This window comes from Thermobia domestica, chromosome 5 (assembly GCF_964235325.1).
Source record: "Thermobia domestica chromosome 5, izTheDome1.hap1.1, whole genome shotgun sequence".
Taxonomy (NCBI): Eukaryota; Metazoa; Arthropoda; class Insecta; order Zygentoma; family Lepismatidae; genus Thermobia; species Thermobia domestica.
The window spans coordinates 90,120,269-90,143,799 of NC_137458.1; the positions used below are offsets into that span (position 1 = coordinate 90,120,269).

The 23,531-nt window shown below is 38.2% G+C and overlaps 1 protein-coding gene across 1 annotated transcript; it reads left to right on the forward strand.

Annotated features, from left to right (window-relative positions):
* Window positions 1-6,416: 6,416 nt before the first annotated feature.
* On the forward strand, window positions 6,417-7,283 carry LOC145685163 (uncharacterized). The gene is given in 5 exon segments (XM_081757516.1): window positions 6,417-6,489; window positions 6,492-6,779; window positions 6,782-6,937; window positions 7,010-7,147; window positions 7,150-7,283. Coding segments are annotated over 5 exon segments (789 nt in total).
* The last annotated feature ends 16,248 nt before the right edge of the window (window positions 7,284-23,531 follow it).

Sequence of the window (23,531 nt, forward strand, 5' to 3'; positions counted from 1 at the left end):
CCTCGAAAGTACATCTTATAAGGCAATTCATTATTGTACACTATTAAAACAAATTTCATTTTCATGTTACTGTCAACTTCAGCCTTCTTCTTTTTCTTTCACTCTTCTCACAAGGAAGAGTCACGCAGTGGCTCTGCTGAGATCCGAACGAGACAATTGTGTTTGCATTTGATATGTTATAACTAAACGAATCCCAAAGTTATACGTGCCACCGGGCGGAATGTCGTAAGTTACAACATATTTTCTAATATAAAATCCATAAAGCTGGCAGAATAGTTTGAACCGAGTTATTTGTTTGGAAACGGTTTGGTAAATGGAAAACTCGGACAATACGTATTCCATCATTTTCGACGACACACTTTTTCGAATAAAAAAAATTACCCAGGGTCCTCGCAGGGTCCCAGACTGGGTCCAACTCAAAATTAATATCAAGGGGGTTAAGTAGCACATCGTTTGCCAGATCTTGTTAACTGAAAGTAGATGGAGGAAGTCTTGACTTTCTACGACAACCCTGTCCAAAATTGTGGTGGGTCAAAATGTAAACAAAAGCTTAATTGGAAAACTATGGCCACCTTCAATCCAAGATGGCCGCTTAAAACCTGTTATTCATAACAGTACAAATCTAAATCTCTATTTTTCTCTATTATGTATCTAGAAATAATAGGAAGACTAAAGAACAATTGAATTTTGATTCACTTCAACTATTATTTCATTCGGTAACAACCCCCCCTGTATATGTTTTGTTCTTAATGCACGTTCGTTACGTTTCTCTCGACATTATTTACTTGAATATAGTGAATATGCGATGAACACACAACTCTGACTTTCTACTGCTACTCTGACTCTGACTGCTAAACAAAAGTTGAATACCTTCCGGTATTTTTCTGATTTTGTCATACGTAATTTATATAGTAAGAACATGCTGCACCAGTAAGTTGGGGACTCTATTGTAAGGTATTCGTGACGGTTTGTATGCCATTCGTTCGTTTGATCGCAATACTTCAAGCAATACCAAATATACAAAAAAAAATCATTTGCAAGATTGGCGAGTAGTACCAAACAACTGTAAGTCATTTCAGTACATCGAACTGCTTCAAACTTTGTTGGTTTGGTCACTGTATTCCAAGAAATAACATATTTATATATAAACTCATTTTTCACGCTGGCAGCCATATTGGATTACAGATGATATTCTTTGATATTTTGTGGATATCTACTGTTAACCATAAACGTTCGCTTCTCCAACACCAGTGGTGTGAGATGGTTATGCGTTCGATACATAGTGCGGCATTTTGAATTCAAGATGTCGTGTTTTTGAACATTTTGCATATTTTAGTCACATACTAATCAACATTAATGCCAAATTTGTTTTCCTAGCTTCAGCAGTTTGGTGTGCTTATCCTTTCGATATAGGTTTTAAGCGGCCATCTTGAATTCAAGGTGACCATAGATTTTTGATTAAGCTCTTGTTTACGTTTTGACCAACCGCAATTTTGGACAGGGTAGTCGTAGAAAGTCGAGACGTGCTCCATCTTCTTTCACTTAACAAGAGCTTTCAAACGATGTGCTACCTCTCTTGCAGCTTGAAACTTTTTAGTTGGACACCACCTGGGACCATGTGGGGACCCTGGGACAAGACGTTTTCACTTAAATCGTTCTACTTTGAAAATAATGCCACACTTCCTTTCCTGTTTTCACATTTGTCTCACAGTTTCCGATTTATAGGGGTGACCATGGACTTTTCAATTAAGTTTTTGTTTACACACTTTGGCCCGTCGCCATTTTACACAGGGTTGTTGTAGAGAGTCAAAACTTGCAGCATTTTCTTTCATTTTACAACAGCTTTTAAATGGTCTGCCACTTAACCACCCTTGAAATTTAAAAATTTTGGGGTGTACCCCGTCTGGGATCTGCGGGGGACCCTGGGACAAAGTTTTTTTTACCCCAAAAAGTTTGTCCTTTAAAATGATGGGATACGTGTTGGCCGAGTGTTCCACTTACCCAACCATTTTTCCGAACAAATGACTCGGTTCAAACTTTTCTGCCAGATATTTTTTGTAGTTCTTACATTACAAAATATGTTGTAACTCACGAAAATCCGCCCACTCTCACGTATAACTTTGGGATTCATCTAGTTATGACATATCAAATGCAAACACAATTGTTTCGTTCGGATCTCAGCGGAGCCACTGTGTGACCCTTCCTTGTCAGATCTTTATGTTTTATTTTCTCTTCCCAGCTGATGTTTCCTTCATTGTCTATATCTACATCTTGAACCTTATTATAATCGCTATAATTGTGGTAAAACATGTGAAAGTACAGTAACGTGCGTATGACTGTGAGTATAGGAAATCCCGTTCTTTAGCTACCTTTTTCCAGAGGTGCCATTTATTAAATATATCCTGACAATTGTTTCTGTGAATATTTAACTTTTATTTTATTAATGATGATAATCACATTTATAATAGCGAAAGCAAACGTTTGTTCTCGGGAATGTTTCTTCCCCATTAATTATCACCATGTCCTGAGCCAAGTGATATCAAAACGGGACTATCTGGCTCGCATATCATACAATATTTACACCTTAGTAAAACATTGAATTTTATTCTTCCATTCCTTAACACATAACAACCCCAGATGAGTAACATTTGGATTAAATAAGGTTGCTAACTAGAATTAGTTAATAGTATATAAAATGTATAGGCTAGAATGGTTTTCGTCAGGTCCTCAATTTTAAATTACCTCTATTCAAGAAAGTGTGAGCGAAAGCTGAGAATCTCTGAATTTAAAAACCGTGTGGTTCAGTCGTTCTTTTTTCCAGCAGCCCTTCTTTTTTCTAGCAGCCGTTCTTTTTGAAAACACAACTGTTGTTAATTACTGAGTTAATGTTGAATGATAAATTTATATTCTTAACAGTTGTGTCAAACTTTTTAAACACACATTACTCCACAACAGAGATCTATTGTTTCTTAGCTGTGGAAATTTCACATCCCGTTTCACTAACAAATTGCCAAATATTTTAAAACGTCATATCTAATTATTTACGAAAAGGGCGAAAAGGACATGTAAATGTTTCATAAATCTAAGAACACAACTTCTTTTATTTTACACTAAGAGAAGGATATCTATATTCGTGGTGGTAAAGAAAATAAAGCTATCTTGTTGAAATGTAGGAAAAGTGTTGAAGATTTATTGTGTGGATCCACACGCAAATTCATTCCATATATACTTCTTTTTCAGTAAATTGGTTAGGTGCACCTTAATCACTTTTGTTGTGTAGACTTGCATTCTTCTGTACAGATTCACTTTAACAAAGTTGTGTACGCGCATGATAAGATGTTTTATGTAAAATACTTTGATCAGCGTTCTCTATGTGGCCACTGAAGGCACGAATGCTATATAGCCGAATCAGAGGAGAAGCGCAGAGGGGTACGCGATAGACAGCGAGGGGTACGTGTGGCGGATATTTACTTAAGATACTTCACTTCACTTCGTTAACTTAGTTAATAGCTACCTTGTGGGAGAATAGATTTTTAACAGGTTAGACTTTCACTAATGTATTTGTCCATAGATACGAGTCGCACAGATAAGAATATATTATAGGTAACTTATTTACACACTGATGTAACAAAATATTGTTACAAATTTGTTCAGGAAATTAAAAATTCTTTTTCATCTATTAATGTATTACGATATTAAGAGTTGCAGCCATGAACCACATCACTATATCGGCAAAACATTAAAGAAAATTATCCTAAGTAACATTTAATTGTAAAAATATTTAACTAAAGTAATAGTTAAGTATTGCTCTTACCCAGGCTGTTTCCTTCCATTGATGTTTTCTGATTTTAAACAACTCGCGTTTACAAACTAACTGTCAAGGAAAAGACGGTTGCCCATTCTTCCATGGTATCACTTATGACGAAAAAAGTATAGTATATTCACGGTCAGTGTCTCACATGTTCGTATATAACATATAGCTGATATGTAATATAAGTATACAGCAGCTGCGAAAGGGCAGTACGTATATACGCTAGCGTATAGATAACGTATGTTCCATATATTTTCTTGGTAAACTATATTGATACAATATACCGTCGTCAGGCCAATGGATTTTTGTGGGTGTAGACAGAGGCGAAATATGAAATTTCAAAGAATTAAATCATGCTTCACAAGGCCTTGGTATCAAATATCTTTATGGTTTATGGTATGTACAGTTGAAATAGTGCTTTTCTTTCATTTTTTTGTTTCAAAATATTTTGACGCAAAATATATATTTAGTAAAATTCGTCATTTTTTTCATATTATATATATATATATTGTTTCTAACTTTATTGAACCCAGTGACCTTGTATCAGCATTGAGGTTAAGCGTACCGTTTCCCAGTAAGAGCAGATTACATTAATGATGAAAATTTGGCTTAAGATATAGTTCTCAGCGATCATTGTTTCCTAAACCAATCCGTATTCCGCTCCACTCGCTTTTTGTTATATAAACCCAGCTGAGTGGATTGCATGAGTAATAGATTCGTGTTTGTACTGTGGCGTATGTTGATTGTAGATTTTGGATTTTAAAAGATGTAAGAGGATTGAAACATATTTAAAGATACATCTAAACTTTGCAATTGGATGCCTCGTTCATGTATTTTACAACAGGCACATACTACAATAAAAAGACATATTTAAAGTATAATATTTTCCGTTTACGTTAGTTTTATAATTTATATTATCATTTCTTGTAAGTCGATAGGATATCGAAACAATTACTCTACTTTTTTCTCCTTCTATTTGTTCTTGCGAAAGAGAACAACTTGTTGATAATGTTACGGACGGAAATTTTGTAAAGATAAAAAAAAAATCACGTTAATTTAATTTCCATCTCATTACATTTTCAGCTATTTTCAACACCTGATTTCATTGTGTATTGAAGATTTTTTTTAGTTCTATTTCTGAATGTAACTACTAGAAATAAGCATTCAATTGTGGTTAAGGTTATTTCAGTTATTTTAATCTCGGAGACGATGAGGTAGTGAGATAAAGTATACGCTAATTCACACATAGGTTTCGCTCTTAACGGAACCTAATCTTTGTTGTGGCAATGAAAAAATTGTGTTGTTGTAAACGAGGACTATTTTAATTAATTATGAATATTGTGGTTTATATTTCTTTCTCCTTTGAAAATTATTTTGGAAAGGTGTAATTATTGAAATAAATAACATTAACGTGCTCATGATATGTTCCACAAGTTCAGTGAATACATGGCATTTAAGTTAGTTTATACATATATACGAGTATTTTATTTTGAAAAAACTATATCATTAAAATTTCATATTTTTCATATTTGTGACTTTGCAGTTTCATATTTTTAATTTTTATTCCTACTTTAAGCGTCTTCAATTATCAGTTTTCACACAACTGGATACAATATACCGATGATAACATTATAATAATCAAATACTGCATACTGTGACAAATAATTTTCTGTAATTTGCAGAAATATTTGTATGAACATCACCGGATATTTAACTGATATATATGAGATACTTCGCTCATCTGTGGCTCAATTCGTTCGAGAATCAAGTCTTGATGCGTTAAAGCAAATAGGATCTTCACATCTTCACTGGCTTTTAAGGTATTGATTAATTAGATACATACAAAGTAAATTATAACATAATTTAGCACTAAAATGTTTAATTACACAAAATAAAATATAATGTTTATCGTATTTTAGCTGAAGCCAAATCCTGCATTAACTATAACTGAAGTATCTCCCTTCAGAAAATAGGTTTAGTAAAGCAAGTTAGTTTCAAGCGTATAAATTAAATAAAAAAAACTAACCCGGAGCGGATCATAAGTGTAGAACTATTTTTATGTCTTAGTACCTTAATAAGCACAAAGGTGTGTCTGGAAATGGATTGAAATATTACAAATGGTATCACAAGTGATACGCAGAACTGAGTCCGGCGACCGGTGAACCTTTTTGAATTTTTCCATCGAATTCGTTGACACCCATTGCGGCAAGACATTTTTCCAGGATTGTGCCGAAAGTCTTTGATGGATTGCTGTCCCTCAACCTCCGACCGCAAAAACCAAATCAATGTCAATTATTCCTCTTTAGTGCAAAATTCTAATGAAGCGGTGATTATCTATTTGGAATAAAAAGAAGACAGATGGAGGAAGCAGAATCAAATTTTCATAGCATAACAAAGCAGGGTAACAATAAAATACACCCGGACAGAAATCAGTATGAACAATATAAGGCGAGTTGAGTCAAAATTGTAGATAATTTTAGACTTATCCCTTTTATACATACGCACATATATATACAGGGTGTGTGGGGTATTGTAGGACATCCATATCAATGAATATAATTTTTAAAAGTAATTTGTTTCTTTTGTGTTTTGTAGGAAATCACCAATGGAGGACAATAACCTAACGCACGAAATGAAAAGACATGCTGTGATCGTCGCTATATGTGCAAAACATACGGATTAGAAATAGCCAATTTTCTGAATTGTGCCCGATCGATTGTCCATAAGATTTGCCGTGAATTGGAAGCATCAGCTGGCAATATCGAATCTGTTGCAAAGCAAAAAAAGCATGAGGAACGTTTAGACACGATGAGAACTACTGAATTATTCCAAGAAGTACAAACGATCATTGACGAAAACCCTTCGAAGTCAATGAGAGCCATTGCTAGGGACATTAAAGTTTCGGAGGGACTAATCCGTCGAGTTGTCCACGAAGACCTTCGCTATCACCGTTACGTTATGCGCAGAGGAAGTTTATGTCAGCACAAACGCGAGAACAGAGAGCTATCCGTGGAAAGTGTCTTTCGAATAAGCTTAAGCCCCCTGAAGATCCGAAAATGTTGTGGGTTTTCTCGGACGAAAAAAAATTGATCAAGATCAAAAAGCCAACTGCAGAAATGATAGATGGCTATGTGGAGATCCTACAGAAGTTCTCCGTGTTATGCACACACATTTTTTTAGCTACTGTCATTGTGTTAGTGGTCGTGAGCAACGAAGTACATGTGATGCCACCACATTTCTTTCCTCAAGGACTTCGAGTTAATGCTGGTACCTACATCGAGGTATTAGAAACCATTGTGAAACCCTGGATTGATAGCGTCTGCGGGAACAGACCATATAGCAGGACTTCGCTCCTTCACACAAAGCGTTGGTGACGCAAGATTCGATGGCTGCAAATTTCAAAGATCAAATCACCCCGAACTTATGGCCTCCAAGCTCTCCAGATCTTAATCCCGTGGATTATTATGTATGAGGGACAGTTGAGCGTGACACCAATAAATACCCTCATAACACCATTCCTTCGCTGAAAGATGCCATAACTCCCAGCATGGTCAATATGAACAAAGATCATTTGATTCGGACATGTGCCCGTTTCCTGTCTAGGATTGGTTAGGTTATTGCCGCTAACGGCGATTTTATTGAATAAATTTATAATCGAGTAGACACTTCACGTTGTATACAACTGTCATGGAAATATAATATATGTTGTGAAACCTATACGCAAATTAGCCCTAATTTCAATTTGTCCTCAAACCCCATACGCACGTTGTATATACAGGGTGGTCCATTTTCGGTTTCCCTATTTTATGTTGAAATAAAACACATAGTTTCATAGAAGGGAACCAGGCAAAACCCCCACAGCCAAAACACCCACACTCAAGAAATGTCAAAACGCCACAGAAACGGTCATAACCCCCACACAAATGGACAAATCTCCCAAATACACGAACGGTCATAACCCCCACAGCCAAAACCCTCACACTCAAGAAATGTCAAAACGCCCACACAAACGGACATAACCCCCACACAAATGGACAAATCATCCAAATACACGAACGGTCATAACCCCCACAGCCAAAACCCCCACACTCAAGAAATATCAAAACGCCCACACGATCAGTCATAACTCCCACACAAATGGACAAATCTCCCAAACGCACGAACGATCAAAACCCCCGCACTCAAGAAATGTCAAAACGCCCACAAAATCGGTCAAAACTCCCACACAAATGGATAAAACAGCCACACATAGCAACGGTCATAATCCCCACATAAATGGACAAAACCTCCACACAAATGGTCAATACTCCCACATGCAGAAATTGTCACAACTGCCACACAAATGGAGTCCCCACAGCCAAAACCCCCACACTCAAGAAATGTCAAAACGCCCACTCAAACGGTCATAACACCCACACAAATGGACAAATCATCCAAATACACGAACAGTCATAACCCCCACAGCCAAAACCCCCACACTCAAGAAATGTCAAAACGCCCACACGATCGGTCATAACTCCCACACTAATGGACAAATCTCCCAAACGCACGAACGGTCAAAACCCCCACAGCCAAAACCCCCACAGTCAAGAAATGTCAAAACGCCCACAAAATCGGTCAAAACTCCCACACAAATGAACAAAACAGCCACCCATAGCAACGGTCATAATCCCCACATAAATGGACAAAACCCCACACAAATGGTCAAAACTCCCGTCTGCAAAAATTGTCACAACTGCTACACAAATGGACAAAACCCCCACACAATCGGATAAATTCCCTACACTCTGAAATGATCGTGATTGCACCTCTTTGTTGCAGCTCTTTATGACGCCCACTTTATTGTTTCTGTCATTAGAAAACAGTGCAAGAAGAATAGTTGCAACATCAGTTTAACTGATATAAAAAATGTTATTAAAAGTACAAGGGCAAGACATGCAACCAGCATCATTTCAGAGTGTGGGAGATTTGTCCGATTGTGTGGGGGTTTTGTCCATTTGTGTGGCAGTTGTGACAATTTCTGCATGTGGGAGTTTTGTCCATTTGTGTGGGGGTTTTGTCCATTTATGTTGGAATTGTGACCGTTGCTATGTGTGGCTGTTTTGTCCATTTGTGTGGGAGTTATGACTGTTGGAGGTTATGACCGATTACCAGTGTGGGGGTTTTGGCTGTGGGGGTTATGACCGTTCGTGTATTTTGGAAATTTGTTTATTTGTGTGGGGGTTATGGCCGTTTTTGTGGGCGTTTTGACATTTCTTGAGTGTGGGTGTTTTGGCTGTGGGGGTTTTGACTGGTTCCCTTCTATGAAACTATGTGTTTTATTTCAACATAAAATAGGGAAACCGAAAATGGACCACCCTGTATATACAACGTGCGTATGAGGACAAATTGAAATTAAGACTAGTGTTTCAGTTCATCCAGTGTATGCAACCGATGTCTAAACGCTCTGTCCTTTAAATGCCCCACTAAGAAAAAAGCTAACGAAAACAAGTCCGGGGATCTGGGAGGCCATGGAGTACCCCAGATAATAATCAATGATGAGAATTGAATCAGGAATTTTATGGTTCTGGTTAATTCATTCCAATATGGCTTGGCAACACTCCACTCGCATTTTCTGACTCTGATAATTCCTGCACCACCCTAATTTTGTATGGTGGGAACTTGAAATCATTTGGCAAAATTCGACCAACACTGCTCTGAGGAAGATTCAATGTAAGGGAATGCCGTCGTGCTAAAGGTTTTCGACTGGCAAGAAAATTACCTCCAGCACACGTGCGATGTTTTCAGGTGTACGAACTGTTTTCTTACGTGTGTGTATTTTGTCATCCACATTACCACTAGTGCGCCACTGTAACACCCACCTGCGTATGGTTTTCCATAATGGAACCTTTCCTCGTCTTTTCTCGTCACCAAGCTCATATCTCAATGCTCGTTGTACGAGAACAGTGGACTCCTGCTTTATAAATTGTTCCACACAAAACACACACTGCTATACCGGCCAACGCTCCATTCTCAACTGAATCCAAGTCCACCTGCTAACGACTGAGAGACATCTCACTCTCTCCTCTCCCATTTCGCGGTGGTGTTGCCAATTAACAACTATGTAACCGAAATTCGACCACTCTGTATATACATATATATTTATTTTGCAATTTACATTTTTGTAGTAAATTGCGATACAAATTTCATTCCGTACCGCAATTGGTAATATTTTATCGCATCTTCTGTACTAATGAGTAATTACAGATGTATAAATGAAGTTTAATGAATTTATTACTTAAAGTATTTCACAATTCCAATAATTATGAATAGAATTATTAGGCCAGGTAACGAATGAAAAATAGGAGAAAAAAATCGTGTAGTTCTGAAATTTGGCACAATTGTTGGGGGAAGTGTCTTAAACAACATACTAAAAGTCCCCGTGGGTTAGGGGTCGGCAACAGGGTGGGGGAGGGATTTAATCCTTTTAGCGATGGGATTTTTCCAGGAGTTTCAAAAGTCTTTGTTAAGTAGCTACTGCGTCAGCACTACTCACCCTAATTGCATGATTAGTACGTCATTCTCTTCAAAACAAGGCAATCTGCTAAATGGAACCTTGTCCATGGCCCTATTACATACACAGAGAGGGAAATTTGTAAAAAAATCGGGAAAATTTCTTTTAAAATCCCTTTGTAGAAGTTTAGGGCCTTCTAGAGCGGCCCTTGGTAAGAACACGCGGCCTTAATGTACCCTGGAAAATACATTAGGGTATTGATGATAGTTTTGCATAATACCATCCCATATATTTGATATTCACCTGGGAAAAATATTTCCCTATCCTATTTGATTATATACGAACAGGGGAAAAAATAGGGTCTAAACTTTCTGGACAAGGTACTTTTTATTCGAATTGTATGGTTAGTATGTCGTTCTCTTTAGAATAAAGAAAGCTTTCAAACGCAATATTGTCCATGCCCCTATGACTATGCTAAAAGTGAAATTTGGAGAAATTTGGAAAATTATCTGAAAGTGACTTTCTGGACACTTGGGGTCTCTTAGAGCACCCCAGGAGAAAATACACGACACAAATGTACCATGAAAAATACTTTTGGGTATTTTTGTGATATAAAGTGACGTGGGAAAATATTTCCCCATCCTGTTAGAAAGTACAAAACACACAAATATATAGTAAATACATCAGTACACTTTATTAAATATATGAGTAGTGGGTTAGGTTAAAATGTCTTCAGCAAGATACTAATAGTTCTCGTGGAAGGAGCAGTCCAGGCGACAAAAAGACAGTTTATATGATACACAAAATATAGAATTGAACAATTACATTAGGTAACATGAACAGGCTCTCAGAATAAATGTTAATTTGTCCATTTAACATGTTATGTACATAAATCATTCTGACACCATATAATTAAAACTCAACTTCTTCTGAGACATGATCAAGTTCGAAATCCTCATCCCCTAAACGTACACCGTTAGTGCACGTACCGTGACGGATACCATAAACAGATGAGCATACCAGCTTTCCGGCACTTACATTTTTTACCACATACAGTTGTCGTATAGTAACAAAATATGGATTTTAGAATTTTGTCTGGGGCTACCGGATCGTTTGTTGTCACTGGGAATAGGGATCCATTCTCTCCACAGGCTCACCCCCTCTGATCAGGAGGTAAGTTGTTACCAAGTCATTACTGTATCTGTAGGTACACTCTAAACGAATGTTGCTCCGCCGCGCCTTTAGTTGGAGGAAGTGAAGGGAGGTCAGTTTTGATTTTGGTTGATGATTTAAGGAATACTGACTGTCGGTGATGATTCAAATCATGTTTGTTAGCAGCGGCTTTGTATAGAGAGAGGAACATCTTCTCGCCGGCTTGTGATGCACCATCTAATGTCGATGAGGAGTTATAAAAGATGTCAACAATGTCTTTTACCTGACTCGATTGATTTTTGAACAATGAAACCATTGTTGCTTTGCTTTTTTTGTAAATAACTGACGTGGTGTCGCATCCACTGAATGCGTGGAGGAGGAGGATACTTTGTGAAAAAGGAAGTTCTTGCAGTTTTCTCGTCGAAAATAATTTAGTTTCTACTTTTCCCCTCCCAGGCTTCATGAAGTAAATGTTGTTCTCTGGTGGTGTCAAAGCAACCAGTAGAACGATTAAGTCCACATCTTTCCCTATTATGGTAACAGTAGGATGAGAAGTTGCTTTCTCTAACCCATATCTCACAATTGTAGTATCAGCATTCGCTGTAGCGACTCTTGTTTGAACCCCTCTTGCAGCCATTGTTTGTGTAAGTAAGCAAATATGTTTAGTCTTATTCTTTTCATTTGCAAGAAAATCCTTTTTAATCGTGACATTTACGTTCAGATCACAATTTACATCAACTGAAGTTTTTGTTGTGCCTCTTCGGTTCTGTTCTGCGCGCTTCGTACTGTTGACATCGCCGTAGCCATCAAAGATCACAGTGCAGTTTTCACCATGATGATTGACCAGATAGGCCATATACTGGTCACAAATGGACGAAAAACTGCTGCCAACATCCCATTTTACACAGTGGAGGAGGAAGCCACCGTCTACAACATTGGCACTCATTTTGATGTTTATAGTTGTATTACACTCTACATGAAGTACACTGTAAAGAGATGATTTCTTTGACTTCCTCATTCCACCTTCATTAAAGAGAGCTGGTGGGAATGGGGATAATTCATATTGTAAAAGATCCGCAACATCCTCATCAATCTTTTTGGCAATCATAGCTCTTTGCAAGATCATTAGAGGGTCAACGACCATTGTCTCATTGTTCAACTTGATCGCATTGTTCACAGAGGCCAGTGACATCACTACATTCTTTTTTGATTGTTTTATGATACCAAAGTTACTTCCAATAAAACTTTTCATGGTTTCCAACTTTTAGTGCTTGGTGACAATTTGTTTTGGAGTTTCCGATGATACCTGTCGACAGTGACATCAGCGAAGCCAATTTGGGAAAAGGGGGATGGTTACTGAACCACTCATAAACTTTTAGACAGTCCTGCTCATCTTTGTTTTGTCGTGATGCACGTAAATCAACATGCTGCTCTCCACTTGAAAAAATTGTTCCAGCAAATTCGTCCAATGAAGAACAGATGGCAGAAGCTGCAGGTGACCCACTAACCCACTTTGCTAACACAGAATCGCTAATTCCTCTTCCTCGTGTCAGTCCGCCAGAGTTTTTCATGGAGCACATGAGTGTCTGCTCAATAACCATGTCAGACTAAACTCCTGCCCATGGTGAACCACTTCTATTTATAATAAAATATCCCTTTTCTATATAAAGTCTTCTAACACATCTGGATGGTTAGTTGCCAATTCAAGCATATCTTGCACGTAAAGATGGGCGCATTTTGCATACTGAAAGTGGTCACTTGCATGGAGAACGGAATCATTTGCTGGACACAGGACAAATGGCTATTCCAGTCACCACAACGTTCCGCAACAATGAACTTCTTCATTAAGGAAACCATATGTACCCATACTGCACCCATAAAGCTGCAGTAGGTTCGTTTTTATTAACACGATCAAGTTCGTTTTTTAGTTTGTTTTTAAGTGAAGTCAGGTGAGCATTCTTGCTGAGTTCATCCAAGGGTAGTTGTTCTACAGTGCACAATGTGTTGATTATCATCTGCTCTTCTGATGAAACACTGGCACCATCCAGAATAATTCGAGCCAAAGCAGCCTGTACAAGTAAATGCTGGCTGGGTTCAAATATATTAGACGGAATGGGATTTAATATGTTCAAATCCTGAACAACAATTTTATGTAACGCGTTCTTTTTCACATTTTCAAATGTCAGCAGTTCCACAAGACCTAGTTTTCCTACCTCGTCAGCAGAAGGAGATAATTTCAGCCTTTTGATCTTGTTTGTAGGAGGAAGAGCCCGAGCTCGTGTGATACATTTGATACCTCCCATGCTGTGGAAAGTATTCAAACCATCAAGGGTGGCAACATTAAAATCTGCATTGTCAAAAATATACTAACAGAATGTTCCTGTAGGAATGGGTTGTGTAGAATTGTAGATGGTCGACAATTCCAATTGCTGGACATCATGATATGATGCACAGAATCCCAAGCCTGCAAGCAGATTCACCAAGTTTCTCGATCCAAACTTTCTGTGAATGAACAGAGCGATGCTATGCAGGATTGGAGATGGAAACGATCGAGGTCTAATACTTGAGATGATGGCATGGGAGATGGCTGTTAACTTCTTCGTCACTTTCTCTTTATCCTTTCTTCTTCCTAAAAGAGAAGACAAGATTTGATTTGGCGGGTTGCAAAGAAGAGGAAACTTCTTGCTGATTGTGGAGTGCAAGAACATTACCAATACCTAATATAAACGTGTTTTTCAGAAAACACTAGCACCACACATTCTCACTCAGGGTCACCCTAGGGGGCTTCAAAATCCAAAAAGACTTTCATAAATATTCTCCATTTTTTTCCCTGTACGTCATAGAGACAATAGTGTCGCCAGGTATTCTGCTTTAAGGGGGCTTGAACTATAACTCATTCCCTTATATTTATATAATAATAGTTGCTTTAACTTCTCAAAACAGTAAATAGACACGCTTGTTTTATAAAACACGACTTTTGCTCTTTATTTGGAAATAATACGCTCATTTTCAGAGTTTTTTGTAATTGTAATTTTAATCCGAGGGAAACTAAGAGTGTTCGTTTTTCGTAAATGTCTTTGCTCAATATAACACGAAAAATTAATTAAGCGTTCTTTTGGGGGGAGGCTTGAGATCTGATTTGAGGGGTTAAAACCTCACTAAAAAGGGCCTGGCGACGCCACTGTATAGGGGCATGGACAATATTGCATTTGAAAGCCTTCTTTATTCTAAAGAGAACGACATACTAACCATACAATTCGAATAAAAAGTACCTTGTCCAGAAAGTTTAGACCTTATTTTTTCCCCGTGTTCGTATATAATCAAATAGGATAGGGAAATATTTTTTCCCAGGTGAATATCAAATATATGGGAATGGTCTTATGCAAAACTATCATCAATACCCTAATGTATTTTCCAGAGTACATTAAGGCAGCGTGCTCTTACCCAGGGCCGCTCTAGAAGGCCCTAAACATCTACAAAGGGGTTTTTAAAGAAAATTTTCCCGATTTTTTTTTTTACAAATTTCCCTCTCCGTGTATGTCATAGGACCATGGACAAGGTTCCATTTAGCAGATTGCCTTGTTTTGAAGAGAAAGACGTACTAATCATGCAATTAGGGTGAGTAGTGCTGACGCAGTAGCTACTTAACATAGACTTTCGAAACTCCTGGAAAAATCCCATCGTTAAAAGGATTAAATCCCTCCCCCACCCTGTTGCCGACCCCTAACCCACGGGGACTTTTAGTATGTTGTTAAAGGCACTTCCCCCAAAAATTGTGCCAAATTTCAGAACTACACGATTTTTTTTTCTAATCAGGGTTTTTTGGCCTTCGTTGACTGGACTATATGAAGTATTTTCTCATTTATTAGATTTTTAAATAAATTTATTACTAATTTTATTATATATATTTACAAAGCAATAAATACAAAGAAATAAACTGTGTTAGATTTTACAAGGTTCCTAAATGGGCATCTGGTATTTCAGTACTTCAAATGGAAAGTGAAGAAAAGGAGATAGAAAGACGAGTGCACTTTTTCTGTATTTTCAGCGCTGAAAATTACCTTGCTGTTAAAGTGATTAACCGTACACGCTTCTGCGCTTTAATAACCATGTTAAAGCTCAATTTATGATACACCATATATCAGTTTGGTTCAATAACTTTGAACTTGTTTATACTCTGCCAGTGTGTTTTTTCTTCATTGTTTTATTACACGCTCAGAAACAAGGACAAAATGACCCAAAACCTGAGAAAGTATGAAGGAAGACCCATTTGCAAAAAAGTGACGAAGGTAAGGGAAGACAGAGTAGAGGAGTGTTTTGCAATTCAAAGTGGAGGCATTTTTTCTTGCAGCAACCGACCCTTCAAACAAGAGATTCGTGAAATAATAGTAATATTTTCTCAGCTTTCTCCTTCTTTTAGCTACAGTGGTAATAATAAAAGATGTAAAGATGCGTTGCAGATGGCGATATATTTTTTAATTTGTAGCCCATTTACAAGTTTTTCCATAGTAAACTGCATTGCGATACCGCTAAAAAAATTTAACCATACATACACATACACACAAAAAACACAAACAGACACACAGAGCTCCTCCGTGGCTAAGCGGTTAGCGTACGCGCCTATGGCGTGGAAGACCCGGGTGCTCATGGCAGCTTATGTGGTTCGTATTCCACGTTAATCAGTAGGTCCACGTCTCATATAGCCTCGCTGCTGAACGGGACGTTAAACTCAAAATCAACTCAACAAACACACACACACACATCGGTGGCGTATTTAGGGGGCTTCCGGGATTAAGCCTCCCTGAAATCTTACTGTAGTAAAGTATATGAAATATCTTGCAGAATTTTCACATTTTCAGGCAAAGCCCCCCCGAAAGTTAGCAAAGCCCTCCCCGAAACAAAATCGTAAATACTCCACTTATATATATATATATATACACATCTGCTTATGCTTATGACATCAAATATGATACGAAGCTTTCTGGCATCCAGTGGAAAGCTTGGAGTATATTAATATTTGTTTGCATATATTCTTATTGTAGACTGTTCCCATAATGACCATCGACTTGAATTTTATAAAATTTGAGAGAGAAATTTAACTTTTTATTTTAAGGTCAATTTGAAGGCATTTTATTACACTGTCATTAAGAAACCCATATACAGGGTGTCCGAGAAGTCCTTCCCTGATTACAGAAATTGATAACTCAGGCTAGAAATAAGATATAAAAGTTTTGGTCACATCGGTACACTTCGACATGAGCACCCTTGGTAGCATGTAGCACATCTAGGCGATATTCAATTTCCATCCACACATTAGCCAACATCACTGGAGGGATCGATGCAACGACTGTGGTTATTCGTTGCTGCAGGGTTTCAAGATCTGGTACACGTGTTCGGTAGACGTCATCCTTGACATAACCCCATAAAAAGAAGTCTAATGGGGTTATGTCAGGAGAGCGTGGAGGCCAAGCTGTTGGTCCATCACGACCAATCCAAGTCATATCGACGTGTAACCGTCGTCGGGCAAGAAGGCCTGAACGAGTTGCACTTTGTAAGCACGAAACAATAAACGTTTGTGTAAAATGTCATGGATAGAGCTTTTTGGCATCTGTAATTCACGTGAGGCCCTGCGCACCGATTTCTTAGGACTTCTCAGAAAAGACTGCTGCACAGCCTCCACCGTGTCTGCTGAGGTTCTTGGTCGACCAGACCTCGGAAGGTCAGGAACCGACCCTGTGTTCTTGAACTTCTCATACCAGGCTTTAATGCTCTTGACACCAGGTGAGTCCTCCCAAATGTTGTCTGGAACTGTCTCTGCACCGTGGTTGGTGCTCGTGTCTCATGGTACCACAGGACACACTGTGCCTTCTCCTGGTTGGTTGGCATGGCTTCTTGGGCTTCTTACTTACGTACTGCAAACCTAAAACAAAAAAATGAGACTTGGTAAAACACAACAAACCTAACACAGACAAAAACGTTTATAGTTTGTAAACAATTCAACACCAGTTTCATATTTCTATCTTATTTCTAGCCGAGTTATCAATTTCTGTAATCAGGGAAGGACTTCTCGGACACCCTGTACATCATCTTACGAATCAATCATTGTGGAAGAATTGCATGTGTAGGTTGCAGCAGTGGTACCAATCTATGAAAGTTTCATTAACAACTATTCTTTTTTTCTTTTTTTTAATTGATGTTCTGAGTAACTGCGCGTTCTGTGTAAAGGTGCAATAAGATTCTCTCTCTCTCTTTTTTTCTGTTTCCTGCTACCGGCATAGGCATATGGGAACTACCAGATATACTTTCGTGTGTACATAAGTTAGTGTGTATGTGTGGCGGGGTCGGGGATATGAATTATTTATTACGATCAGTGGAACTTACCGTAACATTCCGCACGATAACTTTTGAACGAATGCGAATTTTTTAACTCTGTTTTTTGAAATAGATAAATAGAGTAATTATCTCGAGGAAGTTTGTTAACGAAGATTATTTAGTCAACAGAAAGTGGTGCAAATGACCCATTTCCGGTTTCAACGTTGATCACTGTAGAGCACATACTGTAATAGATAGCGACAAACGGTTTTCGGCAATCGATTAAACGTTTCAAGGACAACTTCCATATTCATTCTTAACACTAAAGTAAAACCGGAAGTGGTGTAAATGAGTCATTTCCGGTTTTATTGTTGATCACTATAGAGCAAAAACGGTAAAAGATAGCAAGAAGCAATTTTCGGCAATCGATAAAGCTTGTCAAGGATAACTTTCATCTTCATCATTAACATCCTAGTAAAACCGGAAGCAGTAGAAATTAACTATAATTTCCGACTTCAAATTAATCTACATAGGGAGATAGGTAGAAGCTGTTTTGGGAAATCAGTTTAGCGTTGTGGGAATAAGCATCGTTTCCTCTCTTAATCTTCTAAATAAACCGGGAGTGGCAAAACCCAACTACTTCCGGTTTTAGTGTTGATCACAATAGATTAGAAACCGTAATAAATAGCAAGAAGCGGTTTTCAGTAATCCATTAAGTGTTCCAAGAATTTTCTAATTCGACTTTAATTTTTCTACTCAAACCGGAAGTGACAGAAATCAATCACTTCCAGTTTAAGCATTGAGTGTTATAGAATATATAGCGAGAAGGGAATAGAATGGAAATTTTAATAAGTGCCCAAGAGTGTATTCCATCTCGACAGTAATCACTCTACTCAACTAGGAAGTGAGAAAAAATATACTACAACTTCTGATTTCCAAATCAATTGAGAAAATATTACGTAAATCTTTACTGTTTTTACTATTAGGATTACGTAGTGAAACTTCTAACATCATAATGTTTGTACATACGTCCGTCCGTTACTCCGTACGATGACATTTGGACGGATGCGAATTTTTAAATTGTTTTTGCAATAGAAAGATACAATGATTATCTCGAGGGAGTTCTTTAATAGAGAAGATTCACCAACCGGAAGTGGTAGAAATAAGTCATTTCCGGTTTTAATGTTGATCATTATAGAACAAAAACGGTAATAGATAGGGAAAAGCGGTTCTTGGCAATCGATCACATGTTTCATAGCCAACTCTCATCTTCATTCCTAATAGTCTAATAAAACCGGAAGAGGTACGAATGAGCCATCGAGAATGGACAATCGAAAAAGCGTTTCAAGATTAATCTACGTCTTCACCCTTGGCACTCTAGTAAAACATGAACTGGTACAAATGAACCATTTCCGGTTTTAAGGTTGATCACTATAGAGAGAAAAGGGTAATAGATAGTAAGAGGTAGTTTTCGGCAATCGATAAATAGTTTCAAGAATAACCTTCTTCTTCATAATTAACACCTTGGTGAAAAAGATGTGGCAGAAATTACCTATAACTTCCGGTTTCAATTTAATCTATATATTGCAAAAACTATAACTAAAAACTAACTAACTCTATGGCCTATGGAACCCGGAGGTTCAGTGCCGCGTTCACAAAAGCTCTCCACTGACTTCTATCCTTAGCTAATTGCATCCAGTTTCTACTTTGTATTCCTATCTCTGCGAGATCCATCTTAATATTATCCTCCCATCTGCGCCTAGGTCTTCCTAATGGTCGTTTTCCTATGGGTCTACCAGTCAAGACTTTGAAAGCGTTTCTACTTTCTTCCATTCTAGCTACATGACCTGCCCGCCTAAGCCTCCTAGACTTGACGACCCTAACAATGTTGGGTAAACCGTATAAACTATGTAGTTCCTCGTTATGACGCTTTCGCTATTCCCCATTCTCGTTCCTCTTGGGTCCGAATATTCTTCTCAGGATCCTGTTCTCAAATACTTTCAGTCTATGTTCTTCCCTCAGAGTAAGCGACCATGTTTCGCAACCATACAGAACAACAGGCATGATTATCGTTTTATATATTTTAAGCTTCAAATTCCTCGAGAGAATTCGCGACGACAAGAGATTTTGAACCGAATAGTAACCGAATAGCAAAAACTATAAGTTATAGAAACTGTTTTGGGAACTAATTTAGCGTTGTAGGAACAGGTATCATCTCTATTAAACTTCTAATCGAACCGGAAGTAGCAAAACCCAACTACTTCCGGTTTTAGTGTTGATTGGTATAGATTAGAAACTAACTAGCGATAAGCTGTTTTCTGTTCTATCTTCTGTTCTATCTCCACTCCTAAGAATATGTTCTATCTCCACTCTAATCTTTCTACTAAAACTTGAAGTGGTAGAAATCAATCGCTTCCGGTTATAACATTGAGCGTTATAGAATGGATTGCGAGAAGGATTTTTTTTTGGTAATTCATTAAGTGCTCCAAGAGTATATTCCATCTCGGCAGTGATCCCTTTACTCAAATCGGAAGTGAAATAAATATACTAGAGCTTCTGGCTCCCAAACCACTACACAAAATGTAACATGATCCTCTTTAAGATTTTATTATTATTAGGATCACGCAGTGGAATTTGTAATATCGTAATGTTAGTACGTACGTACATACAGATGGTGATCAGAAAAATGGAAACACCTAAACGAAATTGCAACTTACCAGATTAATATGGTGTCGGGGCACCTTTAGCCTTCAGAACAGCCTTGATGCGACGTGGGATGGAGGCATAGAGGTCATTAATGATAGCAAGTGGAATTTTTCGTGCAGGGCATCGGCCAGTTCTGTGAGAAAGGATGGTGGTGGAAATCATCACCGGAGTCGTGTTTCCAAGACGGACCACAGATGTTCAATTAAGTTGAGATCTGGGTATTGGGCGGGCCAGGGGAGGTGTTGAACTTCATCCTGATGTTCCTCAAACCACGCTGCAACAACGCCAGCTGTGTGAATGGGTGCATTATCATCCTGGAAGATGGCGTCATTATCCGGGAACAACATCCGGACCATAGGATGCAAGTTGTCTCCTAAAATTGCGACATAATCGTTGGCAGTGATTCGTCCGCTAAGTGTGACCACAGGACCCAATGAAAACCATGATATGGCGGCCCACAACATCACCGAGTCACCGCCATGTTTCACAGTTGGGCGGAGACACTGCAGATCATAAGCTTCTTTAGGCGTTCTCCACACATAAACACGACAGGTTGAGAATAGCGTGAAGGATGACTCATCCGACCATATCACACGTTTCCAGTTCTCAACGGTCCAAGTTGCATGGTCGCGACACCATTTGCGGCGTTCGAAAGCGTTATGGTCCCTGATGAGCGTTTGGCCCGTGCAACACGACCCCGTAAGTTCATGTCATGTAATTCGCGGCGGACTGTGATTGTCGAAACAGGGTGGGGAGGTGCTGATTGAGAGCCTCCGTCATTTGTTCTGCAGTGGCACGACGGTTCTGCGTGACAATGCGCTTTAATACCCGGCGTGACCTGTCACTCATGATTTTCTTCCGCCCACTGTTCCGCTTCCCCGATGTGGTTTTCCCGTGTGTTGTGTAGGCCGTCATCACCTTCGACACTGTCCCACGCGACACACCTAACACAGTAGCCACTGCCGTCACACTCACTCCACATAAGAGGGCACCAACAATTTGCCCTCGTTGAAAATCAGAGAGCTCTCCCGTTTTACACTACCTCCGTCTGCTGCAGCCATTGGATACTGCTGTTCCACTGCGTCTGACGTAGTATGGAGACCGACCTAACACACCGCCACCAGCGGTCCGGCGCTCCGGGTGCCACGACACCCCTGACAACCCATACATCTGACGTGTTGCCAAGTACAGGTGTTTCCATTTTTCTGATCACCATCTGTACATACGTCCGTTACTTCGAAAGATAACATTTGAAAGGATGTGAATTTTCTATTATTATTATTATTATTATTATTATTATTATTATTATTATTATTATTATTATTATTATTATTATTATTATTATTATTATTTTCCATAAGTAGATAGTGTGATTTTCTCGAGAGAGTTCATTAATAGAGGTGATTCGACAAACAATATGGTAGAAATGTTTTTTTCAGGTTTTAACGTTGATCAATAAAAAACAAAAACGATAATGGATAGCGAAAAGCGGTTCTGGGCAATCGATTATACGTTTCAAGGGAATCTCTATTCTTATTCTTAACATTCTAGTAGAACTGGAAATGGTAGAAATGAGCCATTTCCGATTTTAACACTCATTACTATAGAGCAAAAACGATAATAGATATAGAGAAGGTGTTTCTGGCAATCAATTAAACTTTTCAAGGATAACCTTCTTCACATTTAACAAGCTAGTAAATTCTGAAAGTAACAGAATTGAGCCATTTCCTGTTCAATGTTGATCACTATAGATGGAAAACGATAATATATAGTAAGAACCAGTTTTCGGCAATCAATAAAGCGTTCCAGGACTAACTTTCATCTTCGTACTTAAGACCCTAGTAAAAAGGAAGTGTAGAAATCACCTATAACTTCCGGTTTCAATTTAATTTACGTTGAGCATAAACTATAAGATATAGGGAGAAGCAGTTTTATGGAATCAATTTAACGTTGAGGGAACAGGTAAGTTATTATCTCTCTTAAACTCCAAACCGGAAGTAGCAAAATCCAACTACTTCCGGTTTTAGTGTTGATCGCAATAGATTAGAAAAGATAACAGATAAGGAGAAGCGGTTTTCTATAATCATTTAGTGTCCCAAGAATATGTTGTATCTCGACTCTAACCTTTAGACTAAAAGCAGAAGTGGCATATATCAATCACTTCCGGTTATAAATTGAGTGTTATAGATTGGAGAGCTAGAAGGGATTTTATGTAATTCATTAAGTACCGCAAGAGTGTATTCCATCTCGACAGTAACCTCTGTATTAATACCAGAACTGAAAGAAATACGATACAAATTCCGGTATCCATATTAATTGAGAACATATTACATAAAATCCTCTTTACGGTTTTTACTAGAGTTCATTTTTAAATTAAATACTAGCCTGATGTTCACTAAATTTTGTGAGCTACTAGCCCATTCCCTAAGAAATAAGTACTGGCATATTCTGTGGTCAAACTCGGCCAAGAACAGGGTGGACGCGGGTTGCGTTTCATACCTTATTTCTCGATAAGTACTTAATTGGCCAGCAGCATTTTCTTGATAACTATTGGACGAATCGGAACAAAATTCGGTGGTGGGCAGCCCTCAACCTCATTAAGATCTTTACATTTGCTGGTCGAGTTTGGCCAAGTTTTGGGCTTGATTTGCGTGTGGTAATTTATTTCTCGGTAAACTCTTGTCAGATCCAATCTGAAGGATTTGCCATTACAGAAAGCCGCTCGTAACTATTTATCGATTTTGCTTCATAGTGTTTGCTTCATAAAACCGGAAATGCTTTATTTCTACCACTTTCGGTTGGTAACGAAAGGAGATGAAAAATATTCTTGAAATGCTTAATCGATTGCCGAAAACCGTTTTCGTTTTATAGTGGTCAACGTTAAAACTTGGAAAGAGTTGATTTCTACCACTTTCGTTTTATGGATCACTTCAATTAACTAGCTCCTCCGAAATACTTACTCTACACATAGTTTGCAAAAACAAATAAATAAATAAAATAAAATAAAAATTTGCTTTCTTTCAAGAGCTATCGTGCGCAGTAACTTAGTCGCAGCAG